Below are 23562 nucleotides of genomic sequence, written 5' to 3'. Positions count from 1 at the left end.
CCAAAAACGTCTGGGACGCAAAGACAAAGAGTGAAATTCGCAGCATTTTCAGACATGATTTTAAGGGGAAACATTCATATTACGAGAGTAAATTATTCAAGCATTTACATTACTTACTATTACAATGACTGTTTGGACAAACAGATGAAACATTAATGAAAGCAAGGTACAATCATGAAGTTACATATAAAAACGTCTGGGACGAATTGCAGATTTCCAAAGAAAAAAAAAAGAAAAGAAAAGAAAAAAACCAACAATGCATTTTCAGACATGATTTGCAGGGAAGAATTCAGTATTATTATCAACAATTTGTTTACAATGTTCAAATAGGCTTCATGATTAACGCAACCATGATTTATTGCAATATATACTCCATTCAATGATTAAACATTCAAATTTAGTGTGTCCTCTCGATCTTTTGAAGATATTCAGGCACAATTAAACATTTATGCATTATGCGTACAAACGTATTTGAGATCTTAGACAAGAGAGTAATTCCACACGATTAAAACAAATAATGTAACAAAGAATAAGACATGATGATAGATTTTAGTGTACCCAATCTACAAACAAATCACTTAGTGCAAAAATTCAAATCTTAGTTTACACGTTAATAAATTACACAACATCATTACGTCACACACAAAGACAGAAAAGTACATGTTTTTGGAAATGTGTATGTGTAATTATGTCTACCACAGCTGATCTGGTATATAATATAAAAAAATGCGTTTCTACATATTTCCTTTCAATATTTACAGCGTCATTTTAAAAATGCAATAAAATCAATTCTGAACATATTTCATGAATTTGCTTCTAACTTTCAAGCACATGAAGACAATACGGGGGGGGGGGGGGGGGGGGGGGGGGGGATGACAAATACAAAAACATAAAACCAACCCACTTCCAGATGCTCTCCTTCTGCTGACATGTTCTAACTAAGCACTCTGTATACACATGATGTAACAGTGGTGTCATTATCCACAGCCATCACTGGCAGTCTTGCAGAGAAAATGTATTTGCAGAATATTCACACAAACAGGGGCCATAATGTGTGTATCACTCTTCTGCTGATTCAGCGACATACACATTCTTAAGCGTATTTCACATGTGAGGTCTGTTTGGTATAAGTTATCAAACATTCCTCTGATGCTGAATAATGGCTGGGGATTCCAGTTTGAAAGAAATCATAATTCAGTGAAGGTCACTGTCTCATACTAAGGGTAAAAACACAGTAGCAGTTTTTTTTTTTTTTCCAGTAACTCATATTAAATTTACCCGTAATGTTTTTGCTTTGTTTTTTTTTTGGCCATGTAAACTTATGATATATCATCCTACATAAGTTATGGATTGAGACCCCACCCCCATTTTCATGATGACTTCGGTCAAGAGTAATGTTAACCACTACACAGTGACAGTAATTTCTTATAATATTTGACCTATAATAAAATGATAATTGTAGAAATGAAAATTTTCATACATTCTCCTGAAAACGTTCATATCAGCCACAATTGAGAGATAGAAAATGAAGCTAAACCCTGCAGTAATTGTATAGGTGTCTTGTAAATATAGCTCATCTAGTGTACTGTCATCTACAAGTAAATGGACTGTACATCAATGAGGAGTCAATTCAATACTGAATAATCACTACCAGACAGTAACAAACAGCAACCATGCTACTAAAAGCACAAAAGAGTGAATAATGAATATCGTGCTAGATGCTGGAATACAGTGGACTCCCGTTATAACGAAGTCCTTGAGACCGGCAATTTTCTTCCATTATATCGAAATTTCGTTACAACTGAACACATAAACAATAAAGAAGAAAGAGCGGATAATTTTGCGGCCCAAATTTTTACTCTTCGCTGTAAGCGGAATTTCGTTATAACCATGTTCGTTACAACGGGAATGCACTGTAGAAGCAAGATCATAACTGTGCAGGCAAGAAAGATATGAATTCAATGAAATCAATGTAGACTGACCGCATGAGTGTCCCCACATTGTGATGAAGACATTGGAGGGCTTTTATTATCATGTGTATTAAGCTGTTAGTGCAATCTAACCACAAAAAGAGGGTATACATGTGAACATGTCAGAAAAAAAATTCTCTATAGATTATCTCCCATTTGCTAAAATTTGTAGTACTGCAGAAGTTTCAAGGAATAAATAAAACAGAATATGTAGCTGGTATATATTATTACTACAAATGTTAACCAATATAATTGTAATCATACAAAATGTTGGCAAAGTAGAAGTGTATTATTAATAACGTAAAAGTGCTGTATCATAAACTTGTAACAAAAACATCTTTGTCAATGTCTTTAGCTTCAGGGCTGCTTGTCACAAATACCTTTGCAATACTCATCAAATATGTTTTGTGTACTGGAGAGCAAGATGATAATCAGAATGGACAGGGATTGAATGAACATTTATGACATCTACCCTGCAGACATAAGAAAACTGAAGAAAACTCTGTGTCAGTATCATATCATCACACAATTACAGCACAGCAGCCAGCTACCGAAATGAAGATATACATGTAAAGACTGACCATCCGCCACTTTGATGGTAATCAAGCAAAAAAAAAACAAACCCCAAAACAAAAAAAGCAGCAAAAGAACAATTTCGTCATAAAAACCTTGATATGTGAATTTTGTAACAGTACTGTAATGAGTATCAAGGTGCAAAATATCTCACAATTTAGAATTGCATTGTTCATAGAAATGTTTGTCTAGCTGTGACACTTGGAATGACAAATTATTCTTTCTACACAAATCGATAAATAAAGGAAAATCTGCGCCTGGAAGAATCTCATTCTGGCATTTAAATTCATACCACAATGCCTTTACAAGGCATTGCTAATGACAAGTTGACTGTTTAAACGTTTAACATTTCACAAAGTGACCTTAAATGTGCAATAACAATGTTGACACCAACCAAAGTCTTGTAAATTTCAGCAGGAAGTATAAATTTGGCAAGAAAAAAAGTTTAATTAAAGCAGAGCATCTACTTAAACTAAATCTTTAGTTATGTCACGTTAACATTTTAGGAAAAATAAGGCAAGATTATACCAGTCAATAAAGGGCTGAGTTGAATTGAGATTGTGGAAAAGTGACTAATGATTTTCACCCACAGTCCTCTTCTAGCCAGAAAAAAAAAAAATGAAAATGTGACATCAGGAATTGACGAATCTTGTATGGGTTTTGTGTGAATTTTCTTCACACTTCTGGACTTTCTTTAAACATTTTAGCAGAAATGTAGAAGCACAAGTAGCGAGCAACAAATCAATATTTGCTATTAAAAACATGTTGTTGAATACTACAACCACATGTCATTTCCGAGCAAGCACACTGCATTTGGACTTTGTGCATTTTCATTCTTTTTAATAAATAGAATGCCTTTTTTTTTTTTGCCGTGAGACATGTGCAACTCATAATCTCTTCAGAGACATATGAATAAAATACAGTACACAATCAGATTTTAAAGGCAAATAGCCATTTAAGGATAACGAAGTCATTTGTAGAACTGCATATTTCAAGGCATTGACAGCAACAATGACTAAACTGGATCTGTATACAACTTCACAAAATCAATGTGACCCTTCTTATTGTCCATGATTATCAAACATTCCCCGTAAGAGTTACACTGATTAAACAGTAGAAGAAAGTACACTAAACAATTACAAAACTGAAGCAATAGATGTGAATTGGTTTGCATCTTTATCTGTGTGAGTGTGTGTGTCACTGTGTTTAATTACAGATACTTGGTAGCAACTGTTCAGTCTACACAGGGGGCCTTACACAGTAGCTACGTCTTACCTGCGTCTTACAGTTTACATTTGCACAAGTCTTTGTTGTTGCCCTGATTTAAATCAAAGAGTTCAGCATGCGGTCACCAAAGAAACATTCCAAATAAACTTTGAAGCCAATTTGCAATGACCTTTGAAGTTTGATTCAAAGACATCTTGCTCCAAAATCCAATCATCTATTAAGCATCTATTATTCATGTAGAAGGACGTCACAAAGAAAAGCCGTAGAATTGTTTTTTGTTAATCATACTAACATGATAACTGGAATGGACAATTTGACCACAAACTAAAACAGTTGGGGGAAAGTCATCAAAATAAACTCAACAACCACATGCACAGAGACAACTCTGATATACATTGTATTGTAGCTTGCTCCCCTTTTGTACACGAGGACACCTGAGAAACCCTACACCATACAATCTATAAATTCCATACCTGACAGTCACCACAAAGAAAACAATCTGCTCAAATTGACAAGCTCTAAGTCAATCCAGATTAAGGCCTTTGCAAGTCTCAGCAGCTCAAAGGTGTCATAAAATCGTATGGACTGATCTTTTTAAAAAGTCTAGACTAAATTCAATTTTTGAATTGTACAGGAACCCTTGACCCCTTCCCCTCCAGTAAACTTGCAATGTTTGTTCACTTCCTTGCTTACATCTGTGTAACGATACATGTATTAAAGTCCTTATATACAGTGCATGGACGTTCAATTATTGTGAGCAAATACTGGTGGTGAAGAGTTCTGCAGGATAAGAACTCCCTTCAAATTCATGGTGAATATTTACAAAGATAGCAGCATTGTATCATGACTCAAAGAGTACACTGTTGGAGCAGTTAAAAAAAATGAAAGTAAGAGTGCAAACTAGAAAACAAGACTTAGTGCTCCAAATAACATTTCTGTACGTGATGTTTATTAAAAAACAAAGTGGGAAAATGTAATACAAGAGACCTAGGGGTCTCGCGCTCACCTCACTTTCCATGCATTCTTGCAGACTATTACCTGAGAAGACAGCAGGCAGTGGGGCTTTGATCCAGGTGGGCATGGTGTCCATTTGCATATTCTGTCACACTGGCAAAAAACTAAAACCCTGCCAAGTATGTACAAATTCAACTGGCACTACACATAGAAGATCAAAGTGTAAAAACTTGCCCCTAATTCAGTCCCCCCCCCCCCCCATGGGCCCTCTGTGGATCATAGATAACCTTACAAGTACATTCACAAATGTATTTGCTCAGAGTATTCTGTTTTTAATAGATACGCTATTCAAAGCTTGGGGTTCTAGGGTCCCAATGGGGTCTCAGAGTGAAGAGAGCACTTCCATGACATTTGCTCCTGTGAAAACATCGCTCCCAGGAAATATCTGCATACTATTGTAAATCAAGCATAAATTCTACCCACAAACATAGCCTTAAAGGGCCAGTTTACCTTTGGGAGCAGTGATTTTAAAATGTTCAAGATATCACATTTGATGCATATGTGTAGGTCTGCTGTATCACAAAACATCCTACCATATAAAATCTTAGCAATAAAGCCTAAAATATAAGGTGATATCAGTATTTTTCTCAGTAAACCGTAACTGTACACGGTTTAATCTGGAAGCATTCTTATTATAACTATTGTTCACATTTTGTGTATTTAACAATACTTACCATTGATTATACGGATTTACATTTTTACAGTGGTTGTTTCTATCCCTATCTCACATTTTAGAACTATTTTAAAGTACTAATGATGGGTTTTTGTTTCATCTGCAAATGGTAAATTATGCCTTTAACTCTCTAATAACCCTTTGACCATGTGTATTCAAGAACATGAAAATGTAAAGATACTGAGTAGTTAAAAATAGGCTCTATTTGGTGCCCTTCTCCATTTTCTGTTCAAAACATTCTCCTCTCATTTCGTCTTCTCTCCCCACAACCCTTCATGTGCCCACGCACTGAAAACTCACTGAGCTGTTTTATCAGCATTCAGTAAGCCATCCACACTTGACCTAAGTGTAGCTTTAAAATTTATAATAGCAAGCTCACTCATCAGGTGCAGCAATTGTGCCTCAGTCCAACATGACGGCCATGCTGACACAATAGGGATTGATGGGATTAATTAATCTCTATTCCTTGTCAATTGCGCCCCATCTTAACAGACCTCTCCGTACATTCTCCAGCAATTAATCACCCGTGTTTACATTCCAAAGATTCTATAAACACCGGCTGAACTCCGAGTGCCCCATTTTAACAGGCATTGCTTGAAAAAAAAAATCTTCTCTGGGGAGAATACGCTCTCCTTGGCCAATCATCACAGATATGCTGACATCATTGCAATTACAGTACGCTCAGCATATAATTATGTGATTGCGTACTTGATGTGTGCACTTGTGCACTCATACAGACATGTAGGCCCTATTATCTACAGAAGCGTTTCAATCAGGTCTACTTTGTTTCTTTAAAATATGTTTACTTTGCAAACACATGTTATTCTCTTTTCTTAAGGATCTTTAAAAAAAAAGTAAAGAAAGTAGAAGTCAAGAAATCAGCCACGTGTTTGACAATCAGATCAAGGCTATTACAATACATTCAGCCCACAGAACTTGAGTGTGATGACTATATAAGGCCCATAGGTAACTACGTTTACACACAGCCCTGCCCTGTAAGCGCTGTACAGATGTTCACAGAAGTTCACAGGATTTGTGTGTGGCGCAGCACTAGTCACCTGACTTAGTGCTGGTCACATGATGCCTCTGGGTAAGATTCACCTCGTGAGCGTCTTCTCAAGTGGTTCTCCAGTGGTTCTCCGGAGGCTACCCCGTATCTGGTCGACTGCAGCATAAGATTTCTCTGGAGGGTGTCCATCATGTTGTGTCTTAAAATGCACTTAAGTGTATGTGCCAGCAGGCAAACAAAGCACAGTAAGGGTTATAGAAAACCAACAACAGTTACAGCACCTGTCACTACTGCCCCATACATCTTTATCATGTATTCTCCAAAGTTCCCTTCCATTGCAGCACAAACTAATTACCAATGCAGCTTTTTCCTCTTCTGTTCCATAGTAACCATGGAACAGGCATCTTCCAAATCTTCACCATCAGTCAAACAATTCATACAGAGTTTAAAGACATTATCCATTCTGAAACCACAAATAACTGTAATCAAACAATAGCCATCCATCCTCAGATAATTATATCTACCACACTTTAAACCTCATCCCCACTCTCCCCTCCCTGCACCACCCCCTTTGCTCCTTCACACCCCTTTCCCTTCTTGAATATTCATGTACAATCTCACACCTGTGCTTGTGCCATGGCCCATTCTACTTGTACTTGAACATGAACCGTTTGGTGAAGGTGCAGACAAAGCAGGGCATCTGCTTGGCTCGCCCCTCCGTGGACTCCCTCCACACCATCCTGTTGTTGACCCGGACGAGGATGTCGAGGATGTGCTCCTTGTCCTTGAACTCGGCGATGACTTCGCACAGGTCATGGACAAACCAGGAACCCTCATCTGAATTGCGCCACGCCTTCGTTCCTGCAAGTTGGAAGAGTCAGGTTTAAGGGCCGATCCAGTACTCTTGCAGGGAATGGAATGAGTCTATTATTATTTATATTCCCCTTAAGATACCTCATATTCAGACATATATTCCCCTTATGGATGCTTGTATCCTGACCCACTACAATAAAAGGATCCAAAAGTCGGGGAAGACAATTTTCTGAATTTTCTGAAAATGACATGACATTATTCCCTTACTCTTCCACTTTAATTTCATATATAACACAACTCATAAAAGTACTCCGTTGCAGAGATGTCGATGATTTTATTAGCGCATGTCTAGTGGTTGAGGAAATCAGAGTTTCGAGAAAAACGCCTTGAAAGTTTTCCTACTGACGCTAACATGATCAAGGGGAGGTAAGACAGTTTTCACCGCTTGACAATAGAAGGTATGCTCCTAGCGACCTCCGTGATGTTCATTCAAGCTTAGCGCGAGCGGTCTACGCACCACCAATCAGTAATCAGGATGCTACGCACTGACCAATAAGATTACTCCCTCGTTGCTAGGGGCGGAGTCTAGTTGCGGCGCTAAATCCAAATCCTCGGACACATGTCTGTTACGTTGAAAGTCAGAAAATCATGGCCCAGAAAAACGCTCATTTCTTGCCTTTCGTTTGATCATTTAGCTTCGAAATTTCGGCAGATGATAGACAAAACATTAGACTACAAAATTATGCCAAAAACAGAAATCCGATTGTTTTGACTAGTTTTGACGATGTGACTTCAAACTCGATTTTCTTGGCTCAGCCGTCAGCAACTTTAGGATCCTTTTGTTGTAGCGGGTCACATATACAGGCATTATATATACTGGCATTATATTATATACATATATAGAGGGATTTAGGAGCAGAATTTCAGAAAACTATATCTAAATATAGAGAATTATATTATATAAAGAATTCCTTTTACAATATACCAAACTCATTTTCAGCACTTTATGCCTAAGGGCCCTTTGTGTGTGTGTGTCATGGCCCATGTCTATTATATAAATAAATATATATATATATATATATATATATATATATATGTATATATATATAATTCTATTCTTTTTCCCACCCTCAAGTTTGTAAATTTTCAAGTTTACTGAAGAAACCTTGAACAAAGCATCAAACATCTCACCTTCCGTGGTTGCATAAGCTATTAAAACATCTGAGTTGACTGGTCTGGTCAGATAGTCGGGATTTTCCACGCTATGCAGCATTCCTGGGGTAGATAATTCCGCTGGGGCATCAGAGTAGCTAACTGACCTCGCATGCTCTTTGCCACGACAAGACTGGATAATAAATATCTTTGGCATGTCTGGAAAGGAAAAATAAATGAAAGTTCTTAATTCATCAGAAAGAAAACAGTACTATATTTAGAATTGTCAGAAAAGTGTGAAAGACAAACTTGGAAGTATACATACTAATCAAACTCAAAGAAAACTTAACCCTAACAAGGCCGGTGGGCCTCCGAGGCCCCTCCCCCATGTTCCGTGTGATGTATAACCATCGCAAAAAGCTAAGAATATTTTCAGATGGCACAATTTTTTATCTGTTAAATTTGATAAGGATACTAGTTATAAAGAATATTTACACTAAAAGAAAGTGCCTGTTTTGAGCTTTCTGTAGTGATTTATACCAAATACAGTAATCTAATTTCATGCATCATTATGCAAAAATTACTGTAATTTAGCATGAATGATTATTCTTTTGAAAAATCAACTTCACAGTATTTTAGATTACGTCACTGGCAATGTCTGTGCCAATTTTTATTGTGATCGGGCGGTTGATGGCTGACATTTGAAGGAGGGGGGGGGGGGGGGGGGGGCCTCGAACCCGGCTCTATCATCTATCTAAATAGCCAGGCCTAGTTAGAATTAAACACTGTGACAGTTCAATGGCGGTCCAAGGCACAGAATGTGCAACTTACCAACGTAAGGACACACATGATCTGAACTATGACTGTACCATCCACCGGCAATAGATGCAAAACATTTCAACAAATCAGTATGGCATTCATTGATTGTGACATAACATCATTGCTCATGACATATAATATTTCACGAGTGTAATATTTTGCAAATGTGAGACTTGTACAATTTCTGGAGTGGTTGAAGTCACTATCATCACTTACATGTACATTGATGGAATTGAGAAAAGGAAATCCCAAATATGTTTTATTTTTGGACAAGTTGTCTCACCCACAGCATTGCGAAGGACGCGAATGGAAAAAATCCAATATTCAGAAAAGTTTTTCTCCGAATGTGTTGCGACAATGAAGCTGAAAACCTTTCTTGCACAATTTGTGTAAAGTTCTCACAACGTATGTGCAAGTGGGAACTGTCTTTTTTCTTTCCTGTACTTATCCTTTCTTTTTTTCTCATTTCTCTACAGTTGTGTGCGTGCCTAGACTTATTTTTCTCAGGACCTATCTCCACTAGTAAAGTTTGGGGGTCTGTTTGGGGTTTCATGAACATTTTGCGAACATCGCGCGTGTCTTGCGAAGGTCTTGTGCATGTGACGAGGCTTTAAAGACACTTTCGAGAACAAATCATGAGCAAATCACAACTAAGTGTGCGGAAAAGGTTTGTAAAAAATGTCAAATTTTTTTGAAATTTTTGCCGAAGTAAAAACGACATTCGCGAACAATTGACGATGCTTTCGATCCCTCACGTTCGTTTGGCCATCTTTTGCAGACTAAAATACCAATGCTGGATTTTGCCATTTGCGTCCTTCGCAAATTGTTCGCATGGTCCGTGAAATCACACCTTTTGTTCGGTACGCGAGGACAATACAATTGTATGTAGCATAATACATGTACATTGTATTCTCACATCACGTGGTCACTAATCTATTACCTTTCATTGCTGGTATCTTGTCGCCATGGAAATGCTTTATGATGTCATCAACCAACATCCATCTGCAATCAGCCATTAGCACTCCATCCTAATGGTCAGTGTATGATAAGTGAATGATAAATGAACAAAAAAACCCATATGAAACAGAAGGTTTAAAATCTTCCTCATCCACAACTAGTCTCCTACAACACAATGTGGATCCAGAAATCTTAGTCTCCAATCAATTGTTGTTGTATAACCTCCTCTCTTGAAGTATTATTTTGTAAAGATTAATAGACGCGTTGGTCTCGGCTTGTAAGCTCTACACTCCATAAGCACAGATGCAATTTTGTCTCTTTGGGGCAACAATGTTTGCATAAAATACAATCCATCAATTTATACATCTATATTTCTACAGCGTCCTCCGTTCATAGACATGGAAATACTAGATAGTACAGTTTGTATGTCTGACATTATACTAGAACTATCAATGAAGGTGATAAACACCCCCGCTCCAGCAGCTCAGACTTCTATGAAAAAGTATTGGACCAGGGTTTGTTGAATACAAATACAAAGGGCATTTTGCACATGGGTCAATCCTTGTCAAATCAACCAATGCTATTAACCCGACCCCCTTCAATTTTCTTTAAGCTCAGGCCAAATGTTCCCCCAAGTGTCTGATGAAAGATTCTGAAATATTTTGCCCCAAGGTCAAACGGTTGCTAAGATATGGCCTCCCTTGGCAACCAATTTTTGGTTGGTCTCTACAGCAAGTGAGAGTCTTTGAATAATGCATAATATCGGGTTCTGAGCGATTTGAAATTTGAAGTTATCAGCTTCCAAACATGCACCCAAAAACATTAACTTTGATGCTCAATGCCATTTTCAGTGACCTCTTGCGCAATAACGGATATGTCAGATCCGCTCCGTACTACATTGTGCATGTTAAGACCATAAAGTTCTTCCAATTTACAGAAAATGAGCAATGTAACTCATCTAACTTGGCTGCAGCAGTCAATAAAAAATAGCAAATTTTATCTAAACTTGATTGTTCGACTGCGCATTAGTTGCTACATGAAGGGAGTCCGTATCTTAGCAACCGTTGGACCTTGGGGCAAAATATTTCAGAATCTTCCATAAGACACTTGGGGGAACATTTGGTGCGTGTTTAAAGAAAATCGAAGGGGTCGGGTTGAAAATGTCTGAAAATTGGTTGATTTGACGTGGATTGACCCACATATACACCTGTAGATCTTCATACAAACTATAAATTTGACCGTAATCGCTTTAATGCTTCAGTTCGATGCAAAAATGTGATGTTAAGGCAAAACTTTTTTTCTGATGCATAGTATCTTGCATATCTACACCTGAAAAATGTATACTAAATTTGACCTTAAATTGCTTGAACGCTGTGGAAGTAATACAATTGACTAGGTTTTGGGAAAATTATTGTTACCATGGCAATGCTTTGTCTGGCAAACACAAATACACAGGTCTACATCTACACCTCAATGCCATGCCAACCAAATTTGATTTCAACTGCTGCACAATTGTGGAAGTAGTTCACTCCACAAGATTTTCAAGAAAATATGCAGTTACCATAGCAACTCCTTGTCAGGTACAAACACAAAGAGTGACTTGCATAACTACACCTACAGATCATTATACATATCAAATTTAAATACATTGCTTAAATACTGTGAAAGTATTTCATTCGACAAGGTTTTGGAAAATTGTGGTTGCCAAGGCAACACTTTTTCCAACAAACACACAAAAAAACATGTCTTGCACATCTACACCTCAATGTCATCATGTACCCTACGTTTCATCTAAATTGTTTCAAATCCATGACTGGTGTTCACGATGCAAGATTTGTAGCGGACTGCCCGACTGACCACCCAACCTCCAAACCACCTGATTCCTACATTCCCCCTTTACATCTTGTTTATGCGGGGGAATAAACATATATTGTCCCTGATTAGCTGTGTTTACACCGATTCTGTCAAATGCAATATTACACCCTGGCACGGATAATATGAAATATCAAGATTACTTTTTCTGGTCCACCAGTCCTTGATGACTGCGGTTCCCCATGACTTCCAAGGATCAAAATAAAACTCTTGTACAATCCACTTCCCAGAGTGCTTTGTAAAGCACTCAGGTAGCTTTCCAGCTGCCCCTTCGTTACATCCTTTGTATACTGTAGGTAGAAATTTTCTCCAAGGTCTCTGAAGAGCCTCCGAATATTGTCTTCATCCCTCTCAGCTCCTGCAATGACACAGTTTTTGATGTGGAAACAAGAGAGTAAAAAGAAGAAAATATAAAGTATGACACCAAAACATACGAAAAAAAAAAATGATGGGAGACATTTGTCTTACCGACTGGCACTCTCTCCTGTTTAGCTTTGGTTGGCAACACGTTCTCTGAACACATTCATAATGCATGCTTCTTTATAAAAAAAAGATTGCAGAAATCCAAGCCTTCTATTCCAAATTGCCATTGATCCATAGTATCGTTTGGTAACTATACTATCCCTTTCAGATTTCAAACTTTGACGCTATATCTTATAGCATTTCTGTCAAGTGAGCCTGCCAATTAAAGGAGTCAAACTGGATGGAATTTCATGTTGATCAGAAGCAGTGCCACACCCCCATCCCTCAAAAAAACTATAAACTAACCAACAAAACAAAGACACTCTCATTCGCACACACTCAACTTTCTGCAGAATCTGATGCATATGAAGATGACGATAATACTGATGATACTATTGAACCAGTTACTCAGTACTCTATCTCTACTTTCATATGAGCTGTGACTGTGCTGTCCCTGGTACAGAATTCCTCATTTTTCACCACTTTTACAGTCCTCTTGGGAAAAAACAAAAACAAGAAAACACTTCCATTGCTTTAAAAAAAAAAAAAAAAAATCGAGAAATATTGGGGGCTTGCTGTCGTGGCTTATTTAGGAAGCAGGGGCACTGACAATCTTTTTTTTTTGGTCTTCATTTTACGTTATCATGTCATGTATATCTCTAGAAATTGGAGTTGAAGTAAAGGTAAGGGAGCAGTGATCTCTTCAGAAATTGATCAATTAGTTGCACAAGATATCATATGGATTAATAGAAAATACAAAGTATGCAAAGTGTTACTGGCAAATTTTCATTTTTTTTATTTGTCATTCAAATGGCGTGAGGTAGAAACTAGAGTAAAATTAGACAAATCAATAAAAACTTTCTGCCTGTGAAAGCTCAGTGACCTGTCTTTTGTCTTGTTCTATGGGGATACAACATGGCTGTTACGGACATATGTATTGTATAACTGATGTTGTTAGCAAACACCTTAAAAGCTTTGTCTTGGACATAGGCCTAAAATATGACACTCTCTGAATCAACTCTTCTTCTTTTTTTTTCTTAAACTTATACAACTATTATTCTTTTATCCCATCAAGAGAATTGTTGATGATTTCAGGATGCTTTATTTAGAATGAGGAATACTCGACTGTTCAGCATTCAATCATGAAAGGAAACTTTTCTCAGAAAGTTGCCCACACATCTGCCTTGATACCCCCACCTTTCGAGTTACCGGTATCCGTATTACAGCCATACACACCTTCACGATAGCCTGACCTGCCTGTAAACAGGTTGTTGATGAAAAGGACGTAGCACTTCCCTGGCTCGTAGAATACACGGTGATCGAATTCCACATTCCGGAAGACATCTTCCTCCATTGATGAGCCCCGCGGAAGTTTATCCGCTAGATATCCATGCAAAAAAGAATGAAGATACAATACATTGCTTTCTTGTTTGAAGGAAGTATCAACCCTGATGCCAAGTTTCTGTCATATAGTAGAGTTAAAAAATTTAAATGAACAATAGAAATTTTGGACAAAATCATGCACATAATAAAGATATGTGTTTGAGTGTTTCAGTCAACTTGATTGACAAGTTGGCAGCAACTCTCCACATCATATATTTGGTTTTTCATTTTTTTACCTTCACATAGCCTTCTCTTGAACAAAGGCAAAGCACATACAAATGTACACAAGACATGAAATTGGCCCATGCCAAAATGTGACATCCCCCCCATTAACATGTAAAATTAATACGTTCTTTGTTATGCTATATGTTATATATGTTATTTAAAGGACAAGTTCACCAGTCATATATATACATGAGGACTGAGAGAATGCAGCAATATTAGTAGAACACATCAGTGAAAGTTGAGGAAAATCAGACAATCTGTTCAAAAGTTATGAACTTTTGAAGTTTTAAGGCTGCCATTGCTACATGAGAAGACTACTACAGCTTGTGATGTCACATGTGTAGAACAGTATAAAGAAAATGTAAAGAAAATTCAACATATTTTTCATTTTCTCTTATAATAAAAGAGCACTTGACTCGCCTCTTTCAGAAGACAGGGAGAATATTTCCCTTCACGTATGTCAGTAGCGAGTTGAGGAAATGTGTACTTTCTTTAAAAATTAAATTTTGTGGAATTCTCCTTATATTTTGCTTATAGGGCAATTCCATAACTTTGTCAACTAGAGGGTCACTTTTTCAAAATGAAATTATGAGCACATATTACATGTATTTATAATTTTGAATTGTATTTTTCAAACTGTTTGAAAATGTAAATCAGAAATGCACTTAACCAAGGTCAAGGTCACAAGAGTGATTTTAATGAAGCCATTTCACAATGCTCTGGAACTACTCTTATAATGCACTTTCTATCTTACTATTTTTTTTTTTTTTGTAAAGGAAAAGAAAACTTTTCAAGTCACTACATCATTGAATATGAAGGTTGTGTATCACTTTTTCCACATCCATATGGAAGAGAAAGTGAAATTACAATTTATGTTGCATTCTCTACTTCTACTTTATGCATTAGTGCAATGTATGTCCGAAAAAACTTCAACAAAAAAATCCTACATAAAAACTTGAATTCCAGTAAACTGTAAAATCTCAATGCAAAGTAGGTTTTGTTGCTTTTCAAACGTGTAACTTTGTAATTATCTCTAATCAATGAAAAATGTGTGCTGGGATGTGCACTTTTTACTGTACATCCAAAACAGTTCTCATGTTGACCTCTTGCTTTGCTTCAGAGCCCTTTGAAAGCAATCTTATTGAGTTTACATGTTTAAAGAATACATTTCTGTATCCAATCTTCATATAATTATACATGTAGGTTTAGGGTTACTAAATAAAATTATAACTATTTCTTAAATAAACCAACTCTGTGCATGTATGTATGCACAAACAAGTTAGGTTGAACAGAAAGTGTGGTCTGAAGTTGATTGTGGAATGTATGAAGACCACCTACAAATGTACAGAAGGGAATGGTCATATCAACTTTCTGAGACACTCTGATGATAGACAATGTGTCTTTACATTTCAGGATAGGTAATGATGTTACTTGCTTAACACATACAGTAGGTGGCTTGTTCTAAGAAATTCCTTTTTACAATTTCATAATTGCCCAGGACTGAATATTTTAGCACCTAATCACCTTTAGATATCACTGCAATACTACAATGTATTGTATTGTTTCCTGCCATTTTTGTCAGCTTGTATTTACAATCCTATTCCTGTGATTTATCTTCATGCATCTATAAACATTCATTTGAAAGTTGATACAGGTAATAATGATAAAAAAAATAATAGACTGATGTTGATGCTGAAGGAGTACTAGAGTGGGTGATGCCATAAGAATGGTTATGATAGTGCTAGTGATAATTGTAAATATTTCAGATGTTGAAAGTTTTGTCTGTGTTTGTTCTGCTTTAATTTCAGTAAACAACTGTGACAAATAATTTTGAATACTAAGTACCTGTCTTTCTTTCCTTCAAAACCCAGATCAATTTTGGCCAAAACCAATGTAAAAACAAACAAACAAACAAACAAACAAACAAACAAACAAACAAACAACAAAAAAGAAACAAAACAAAAGCCAAGAAGATAATATAACAGGAAGAGAAAGAAAATTACACAAGAGGAACAGAATGCAAATACTGTATGATTGCTGAAGCAAATTGATTATAAGACACAGCAAGGCAGGAAAGAAACTAAAAGTACTACAATGGTACAACAAAGGGAGAGAAAGCGTGACAGGGGGAATATGAATTCATGCAACTGAAAAAGATACATAATTTGTATACAACAAAACAAAAAAGAGGAAAACTTCAGAAGAACATGATTGTTGAAAAAGGTACAACACAAAGAAGCTTTTGGTTCAGCACAAAGTAAAGGTGTAAAGCAATTCACTGAGTGAATAAGATTTTGCCATATATGCAACAAAATACCTGCATAGATCCCATTGCTTTGCAGGTGCTCAATAATATTTCACTAAATCAAATATTCTGTTAAAAACCGCCTTTTGGAGATTGCACAGTAAAAGTGTCCCTGTTTTCCTGACAGTCACAGCAATATGTTTTCAAAAACTAGACTGTATTGAAGATGTTGATTCCCCAAATATTCGATGCATAATGCAGAACTGTTGGGTGCCCCATATGTCAGTGTATACATTACTATGCATGTTTTTGTGAACTTGACCTTGCAAAAAGGAACCCAAAATGTTCTAGTTACACTGACTGAATTGTGTTTGTTTGTAAATGTCCTTGTTAACAACTCCACCATGCTTTAATACACCAAGGTTTAATTCTAATATTTGCAAAGCAGGCCTGTTTACACTCTGATTTCTCATAACTGGGCAACATAAAAAAAAAGCTTTGGCTTGCCCAACAACAATTTCCAGTGTGTTAGTGTTAATCTAAGTACTGTCTGTTCAAAATTGATTGTTTTGCACCCATGGTTAAGAAAAATGTCAGTATGTCACAAACAGCAAATTGGTATTAACTCTTCCCAATTCCCACAAATTTTCTTTTTCTTTTGTTTGTGAATAAACACACATATCTGCTACAGGAGTTCATTGACTAAACATTATTTTGTACCTCGATCATACTGTGAAAAAAAATATACAGGATTACTGTTTATGTTGCTATTTGTAGTAATGGGTTACTTTATCAGTTTGTAACACTCATGTATTTCTGTTGTTCTGGCCATTAGTTTTAGTATAGGCTGGATGTGTTTATATTAGAATTCTGTTTCTATAATTTACAAACTTTTACATACCTAACTCATGCCTGAATTGTTAAAAAAAAAGTGTGTTAACCTGTTGAAGACGAGTCCCGAGTATACTCGGCAAAGTGTCTATGGGAAATGCGTGTTGTAGCAAACTCAGCCAGTCCTCAACGGGTTAATGCACAGGCCCTGTGTTCTGAAGCTGTTTTATTATTTACACTGGTATTGCTGACATGATAGACAAGTGTTATCATCTGAGAAGGGCCAAGTAGTCCATGGGCCAGGCCAGATATTGGTACCATCTGAGGTGGCAAAACCTTTTTGGTGTCATTTTGTTTGTCGGGCATAGATATGCTTATCAAGCTATGATAGCATTTCCAAATGAGTAGCTTAGTCATAGTAAATGAATTTTTAACCAATTTGGTCTCGTTGTTATATCCCTATACTTCTGAATCGAAACTAACCGCTATACAAAGAAGAGCACTGTCTTCTGTATGTTCCATAGAGCTGTAAAATGCAGCTCTGTGGTATGTTCACAGGTGTTCTGTTGTAAACGCGGTGCGCTTAGTCTTTATTCAAGGCAGCGAAAGGAATATCCAAAGGTTATGATGTCCACAGCGCTCAGTCTTTATTCTAGACGGCGAAGGGAATATCCAAAGCGTATGATACAGTGTATATCCTTTTATCTAAAAACAACAACAACAACAAAAGCAATTCCTCGTTAATTTTACCGTATCTTTCAATTATTTATCATTTTCCGACGAAAACGCTACGGTGAAAACGCTGATACCACGCCAATGTCGCTTTATTTCCCTCCAACAATATAAGATAATGCAAAAACAATGTACCGATACACTACGACACATTATAATGAATGATATTGTCAATGAACAGAGTGATTTTTGTTTAAAACTGATGTATTTGTTGATAGGGTAGTATAAAAACAGTATAGATAATCCCTTTTATGAGGAACTTTGGATATGATAACGGTACATTGGTCTAGATAAAGACTAAGCGCACCGCGTGACAGCTGTGGACGTCATAACCCTTTGGATATTCCCTTCGCTGCCTTGACTAAAGACTAAGCACACCGCGTTTACAACAGAACACCTGTGGACATACAGAAGGCAGTGCTCTTCTTTGTATAGCGGTTTAGTTTCGATTCAGAAGTATAGGGATATAAAAACGAGACCAAATTAACCAAACTAAGCTACTCATTTGGAAATGCTATCATAGCTTGATAAGCATATCTATGCCCGACAAACAAACTGACACCAAAAAGGTTGTGCCACCTCAGATGGTACCAACAACCCATTTTTCGGGTCTTGGCCCATGGACTAAAGGATGAATAATAGTTCTGTAAAAAAAATTCTTTTTACATCTATTATATTTGGACACAAATGGTGTACATCTGTAACTGTACGTTCGAAACGAAGAACAAACATACACCATAATTATTTCCAAGTTGAAAGAGTTTAAATTACTAATAATTTTTACATTTCAACATCATTTGTGACTGCACTTATGAAGTAAAAGAAAAAATCAGACTTTTTCTGTGTATGTCCAGACAAATGCTATTTTCCAATGATTCCAAGGTCATTAAGGTGTTGATACTATTTTTCAGTTACCTGTTTTTTTTTTTTGTTACTTGTCTTTTTGCCTCTGACAAAGATTCTGCTAGGGTCGTAAGCTCAGGCCCCTTTTGACTCCATTTGACTCCATTGGCTTGCCACTATTGGATAAGCAGTTTTCAGCAGCTTTTTTTTGCTATACTTGTTTTCTTCTTACACTTGTCATATCGTGGCCAGATAAAAGTTTCATATTCTAATAATCTTTGTGTCTATGGCATCTTATTGTCCAAAATATACATCCAAATTTATGGAATTGCCCTGTATCGTTCTATGCATGTGACATCGTGCATTGTAGTAGTCTTCTCATCCAGCAGTGACTGTGCAGAAAAAAAAAAAAAAATTGTAACTTTTGAAAAGCTCTTTTGATTTTCCTCAAACTTTCATTATTGTGTTCTAAGTAAATATTGTTGCAGTCCCTCACTCCACTTTTATAAGCAGGCGAATTTGCCCTTTAATTTACAGCATGAATGGAAAGTTGTCCACAGCTTGCATCCTATTTGGTTGTTTTTCTTGAATGATCATTCAATCAAAAAGAAGAGCTGTAACTTCCTTATTCCTGGCCTGGGTTTGCTACTCTCCTCTGTGTAAAATGTTATGAGTGCAATAAGAAGCTGTTAATGAAGGTAATTCTCGGGCAAATATTAGTGAGGCCCAGTATCCGCCTTTAAGTGATTAGTTAGCTATGGACGGTCCATAAAATCTACAACCATTTTTAGTGAGAGTGATAGTGATAGAGGGACCATTAATGTGAGGATGCCACAAAAACTGTGGGATCTTGAGGCATCCAACGTTAAATGGGTCTGGGGAATCTAAAATAGTGCAAGTTACAACAGCAAACAGGAGACTGAGTGTAGGACTGTGATAAGGAAGCAAATTGATATACACCAAAGTGGTTGAGGGTATTTGTGACCCTGCACCACAAAACCAACAAAAAGTCGCCAGACATGGGTTTCTATTTAAGGGCAGATTCTGAAAGAGCAGACTTTAAAACGATGTATAACTCATTTCAAATGGACTCTCCTATTAAACCTATCTAAATGCTGAAAAGAAAATACAAAATCTACCTGTGCAGTCAGTAAAAAGTGTTTACTGAGAAAAGAGGCTCTTAAGTATAGGGCCTATTCAAACGTTCAATCTTTGATATCAAGCCATACTAGCTGTGCAATGAAAGGGACAAAAAACAGGATGTGAAATTTGGCAGCATCAAATGAAATGATAACTAGAAAAGCACTCTGAGAGCGCAGACCTCTGCCAAGCAATTACTTTCCACCGATGATCTTGCTCTTCCCAAAGAGATTTTTTTTTTCTCCTCTCTACCAAAGGGGAAAAGCTCTTTGGGCTCTTCCATAGAGATTAGTGATTTCCACCCATAGGTCTATACATGCTGAAAAATTGCCCGATTTCCCAATATAGAAGCCTTTATTTCATCATAAACCCTCAGCTGCACAGCGCGCCTCGTCCTAGCAGAAACTAGTGGCACGCACCTTAGTGCGCGCATGCAAACCTCAAATACGCGCAGCCTGAACTCCCAAGTTCATTTACCCTACCTGCCAAAATATAAAAAACCCTTCATAAATTCCCCCAAATTATTGGATCACTACCAAAGTTAATCGTTTCTTACTCGTGTCATTCTAAACCTTTTTTCTACCAAAGGGGAAAAGCTCTTTGGGCTCTTCCATAGAGATTAGTGATTTCCACCCATAGGTCTATACATGCTGAAAAATTGCCCGATTTCCCAATATAGAAGCCTTTATTTCGTCATAAACCCTCAGCTGCACAGCGCGCCTCGTCCTAGCAGAAACTAGAGTGGCACGCACCTTAGTGCGCGCATGCAAACCTCAAATACGCGCAGCCTGAACTCCCAAGTTCATTTACCCTACCTGCCAAAATATAAAAAACCCTTCATAAATTCCCCCCAAATTATTGGATCACTACCAAAGTTAATCGTTTCTTACTCGTGTCATTCTAAACCTTTCCTGCAAGTTTCATCCCAATCTGTTAACTACTTTTTGAGTTATTTTGCACACGGACAAATGAACAAACTAACGAACGAACTACCAAACAAACCAACGGTAACGAAAACATAACCTCCCCCCTTGGCGGAGCTTATTACATTAAGCTGACATTGATCATGCTTTATTAACATATTTTATAAAATGGGTTCAAGAATGTAGCCAATAGGAAGCGCTGAAATGAGACACACCTCCTTCCTTTACTTCAGTACAACTGCACTGCCTGTAATCCTATGGTAGATTGCCGATCGTCTGTGCGCGCGGCGGCTCCTTTGATGAATTGCATGCATACGCGTACGTGCTGTCAATCCTGTAAACAACTTCTAGTTCGGGCTGCCGGCCGGCCGGCCTGTCTTCCCTTGTGCATAACATATGTGGCGTACGTACGTATACTGTACTATACGTACACTTTGTACAGTACAGTAGACCAAGCGTTATGGGACCGGACGCGTACATGGAGTCACTTTGAAGAGCAAATCCAACGATTTAGCAGGTTAATTCTCACGCCGTTTTCAGAGTATGTTGTCTAGTAGGCCTATATAAGGAGTCTATATCAAGTCTTTAAGGTAAAGGGTGCATATTCTATGTAAAATAAGTAAGTTTTCATGCGGGTGTCCGGAAACCCAACCCCCATTATACTTATACTGTATGTGCGGGACTTCCGCGAGTGCGACGTGCGTAAAAGTTTGGGACGAACATCTTCGGACGTCTTGACCCACAAAGGTACGTGAAAAACGCTGAAAAATGATGTTAGTTTTCGAATTTTCGACCCATTTTATAAAACAAATGATGCACAGGATTATTTCGTGGCGTTAGTGTAGGCGTAGCTCACTCTCGGGTATTTACAATGTAGTGCAACATGCACTCGGCTTCGCCTCGTGCATGTTTCACAATTGTAAATACCCTCGAGTGCACTACGCCTACACTAACGCACTCTATCCTGTGCATCATTTGTATACTATCCATTACTAATGCAGACTTTCAAAGCAGTAACATCATTCTTTCAAAAGTTATTAGACTTGAAAGTGAAGAGTGTGTAAAGGGTTTTCAAGGAATGAAAAGGGGACTCTAAGACATATCTAATCACACTATTCTCCTGAGAAAAAAAAAGTGTTGGAGAAAAACTGTGAAAAACATAATTTCCCATTCGTTTTAAGATCCCAAACTTTATCTTAATGTAGAGGATGTTTTGCTTTCAGAAAATATGAAAAACTTAGAATTGAATAGGATAATCCATCTCAGCTATTTTTGAGCCCTGACACAAAATCAGTGTGTGCAACTTTTTGTTGGTTTTGTGATGCACGGTCATGTTTGTAAACCCCTCGTCCACTGATGGTGGGCTAATAGTGATGTTTATAAAACAAACACTACATTTTGGTTGAAACAGCAGTAAATGGCATACATGATTATTTGACCCTGGTGGAACCCATGTGACAATTTGGGATGAATTTGTGGTAGTAGCTTGTCACTGTCATCAGGGATCAGTGTTGTTTCTTGTTTTCTGGACAGCTTACCTTTATGATTGACTCCATCTTTGAAGCCAGTAGAGGTAAACAGAAGGAATAAAACAGCATAAAAACAACAAAACATAACACTGGGGATCAGTTGAAACCTGGGGGAGTTTCATAAAGCTGTTTGTAAAGTTACAAACGACTTACGAACAACTGGTGATCAATTCTTGTGCTGAATTATTGAAATTCTGGTAAGTATAGCAAATCAGAACTGATCAACAGGGCCCTGGTGATTTACACGGGAGTGATATCCACTCATTGAGTCCTTATTCTAGGTCTATACTGCACAATGGGTGTCTTCACTAATTATGGTATCATATATGCCCATAACAATAATAAACAAAAATAAAACTAATTACTTCTTTGTGTCATTACATACCTTTTAGACTTCATTTTTATCATAGTAAAAAGATCAAAATAAAGTGATTGCACCAGAGAAATTCAATGAAAGGGAGGTGATGATTCAATGATGGCAGAGCCCCAAGCTAGAGCAATACCGTACAAGAACAATGTTGTAATTCTGAATCTTATTCGGCTATTACATCAGTATTCATTCCTAACTGTCACTTTACCGAGTGATGAGATGTGTTTTTGGTGCCTAATGATGAAACGATTCTCTAGTGATTCTTAGAATGTTAAAAGTACAAAGTGCTTATATGTGGTCTGTGATTTTGCTCTGAATTGATAAGAGTAGGTGAGAAAACGAATTGATTGGTTACTGGCATGTTCTTAATATTCACCTCAATTTCTACTTTGAAGCTTTTTGCTTTAAAAAAGGTATATAAAATATTCTTCAAGCCCATACATGTATACAGTCCAACCTCTCTCTCATCTGGCCTCCCTTTATCTGGATCTCTTTATTATGCAGACGTGATCTCGCTGTGACTTTTCTTTTTGTCTTCAGTCTAATAATCATGGGGAAAAGGGGAATTCAAACTCAAACAAAAGCAGGTAAATCATTGATTTCATTTCGTAAAAAACGCCTATAATTTGGTGCTGATAGCAAGGAAAGTGCTTCAGTGTATGCTACCTGCAATAGGTTACATAGAGCTAACATTAGGTAGGCAGCTGCATGTAGTCTCCCATTTCCGGCCAAATCCCTAATTAGGATGAGTGCCAGTCCAAACATGTTCGGATAAGGGAGGTCAGACTGTACACACATGA

The 23562-nt window shown here is 37.2% G+C and overlaps 1 protein-coding gene across 1 annotated transcript in view; it reads right to left on the bottom strand.

The window, feature by feature from the left end:
• Positions 1-5654: 5654 nt before the first annotated feature.
• LOC139720242 (caspase-3-like) overlaps positions 5655-23562 on the bottom strand; it is a 31037-nt gene continuing 13129 nt past the window's right edge. Inside the window, exons 6-10 of the mRNA XM_071631607.1 lie at positions 13778-13921; positions 12223-12437; positions 10191-10278; positions 8471-8650; positions 5655-7327 (exon numbers count right to left, since the gene is read on the bottom strand). Of these exons, the coding sequence (XP_071487708.1) occupies positions 7113-7327; positions 8471-8650; positions 10191-10278; positions 12223-12437; positions 13778-13921 (842 nt within the window). The 3' untranslated portion in view covers positions 5655-7112. The remainder of the gene's footprint in view (positions 7328-8470; positions 8651-10190; positions 10279-12222; positions 12438-13777; positions 13922-23562) is intronic.

The sequence above is a fragment of the Diadema antillarum genome, unplaced genomic scaffold, assembly GCF_040938485.1.
Source record: "Diadema antillarum isolate AM-2024a unplaced genomic scaffold, OU_Dant_1.0 scf00000125, whole genome shotgun sequence".
NCBI lineage: Eukaryota > Metazoa > Echinodermata > Echinoidea > Diadematoida > Diadematidae > Diadema > Diadema antillarum.
This window is presented reverse-complemented; position numbering and strand designations above follow the sequence as displayed.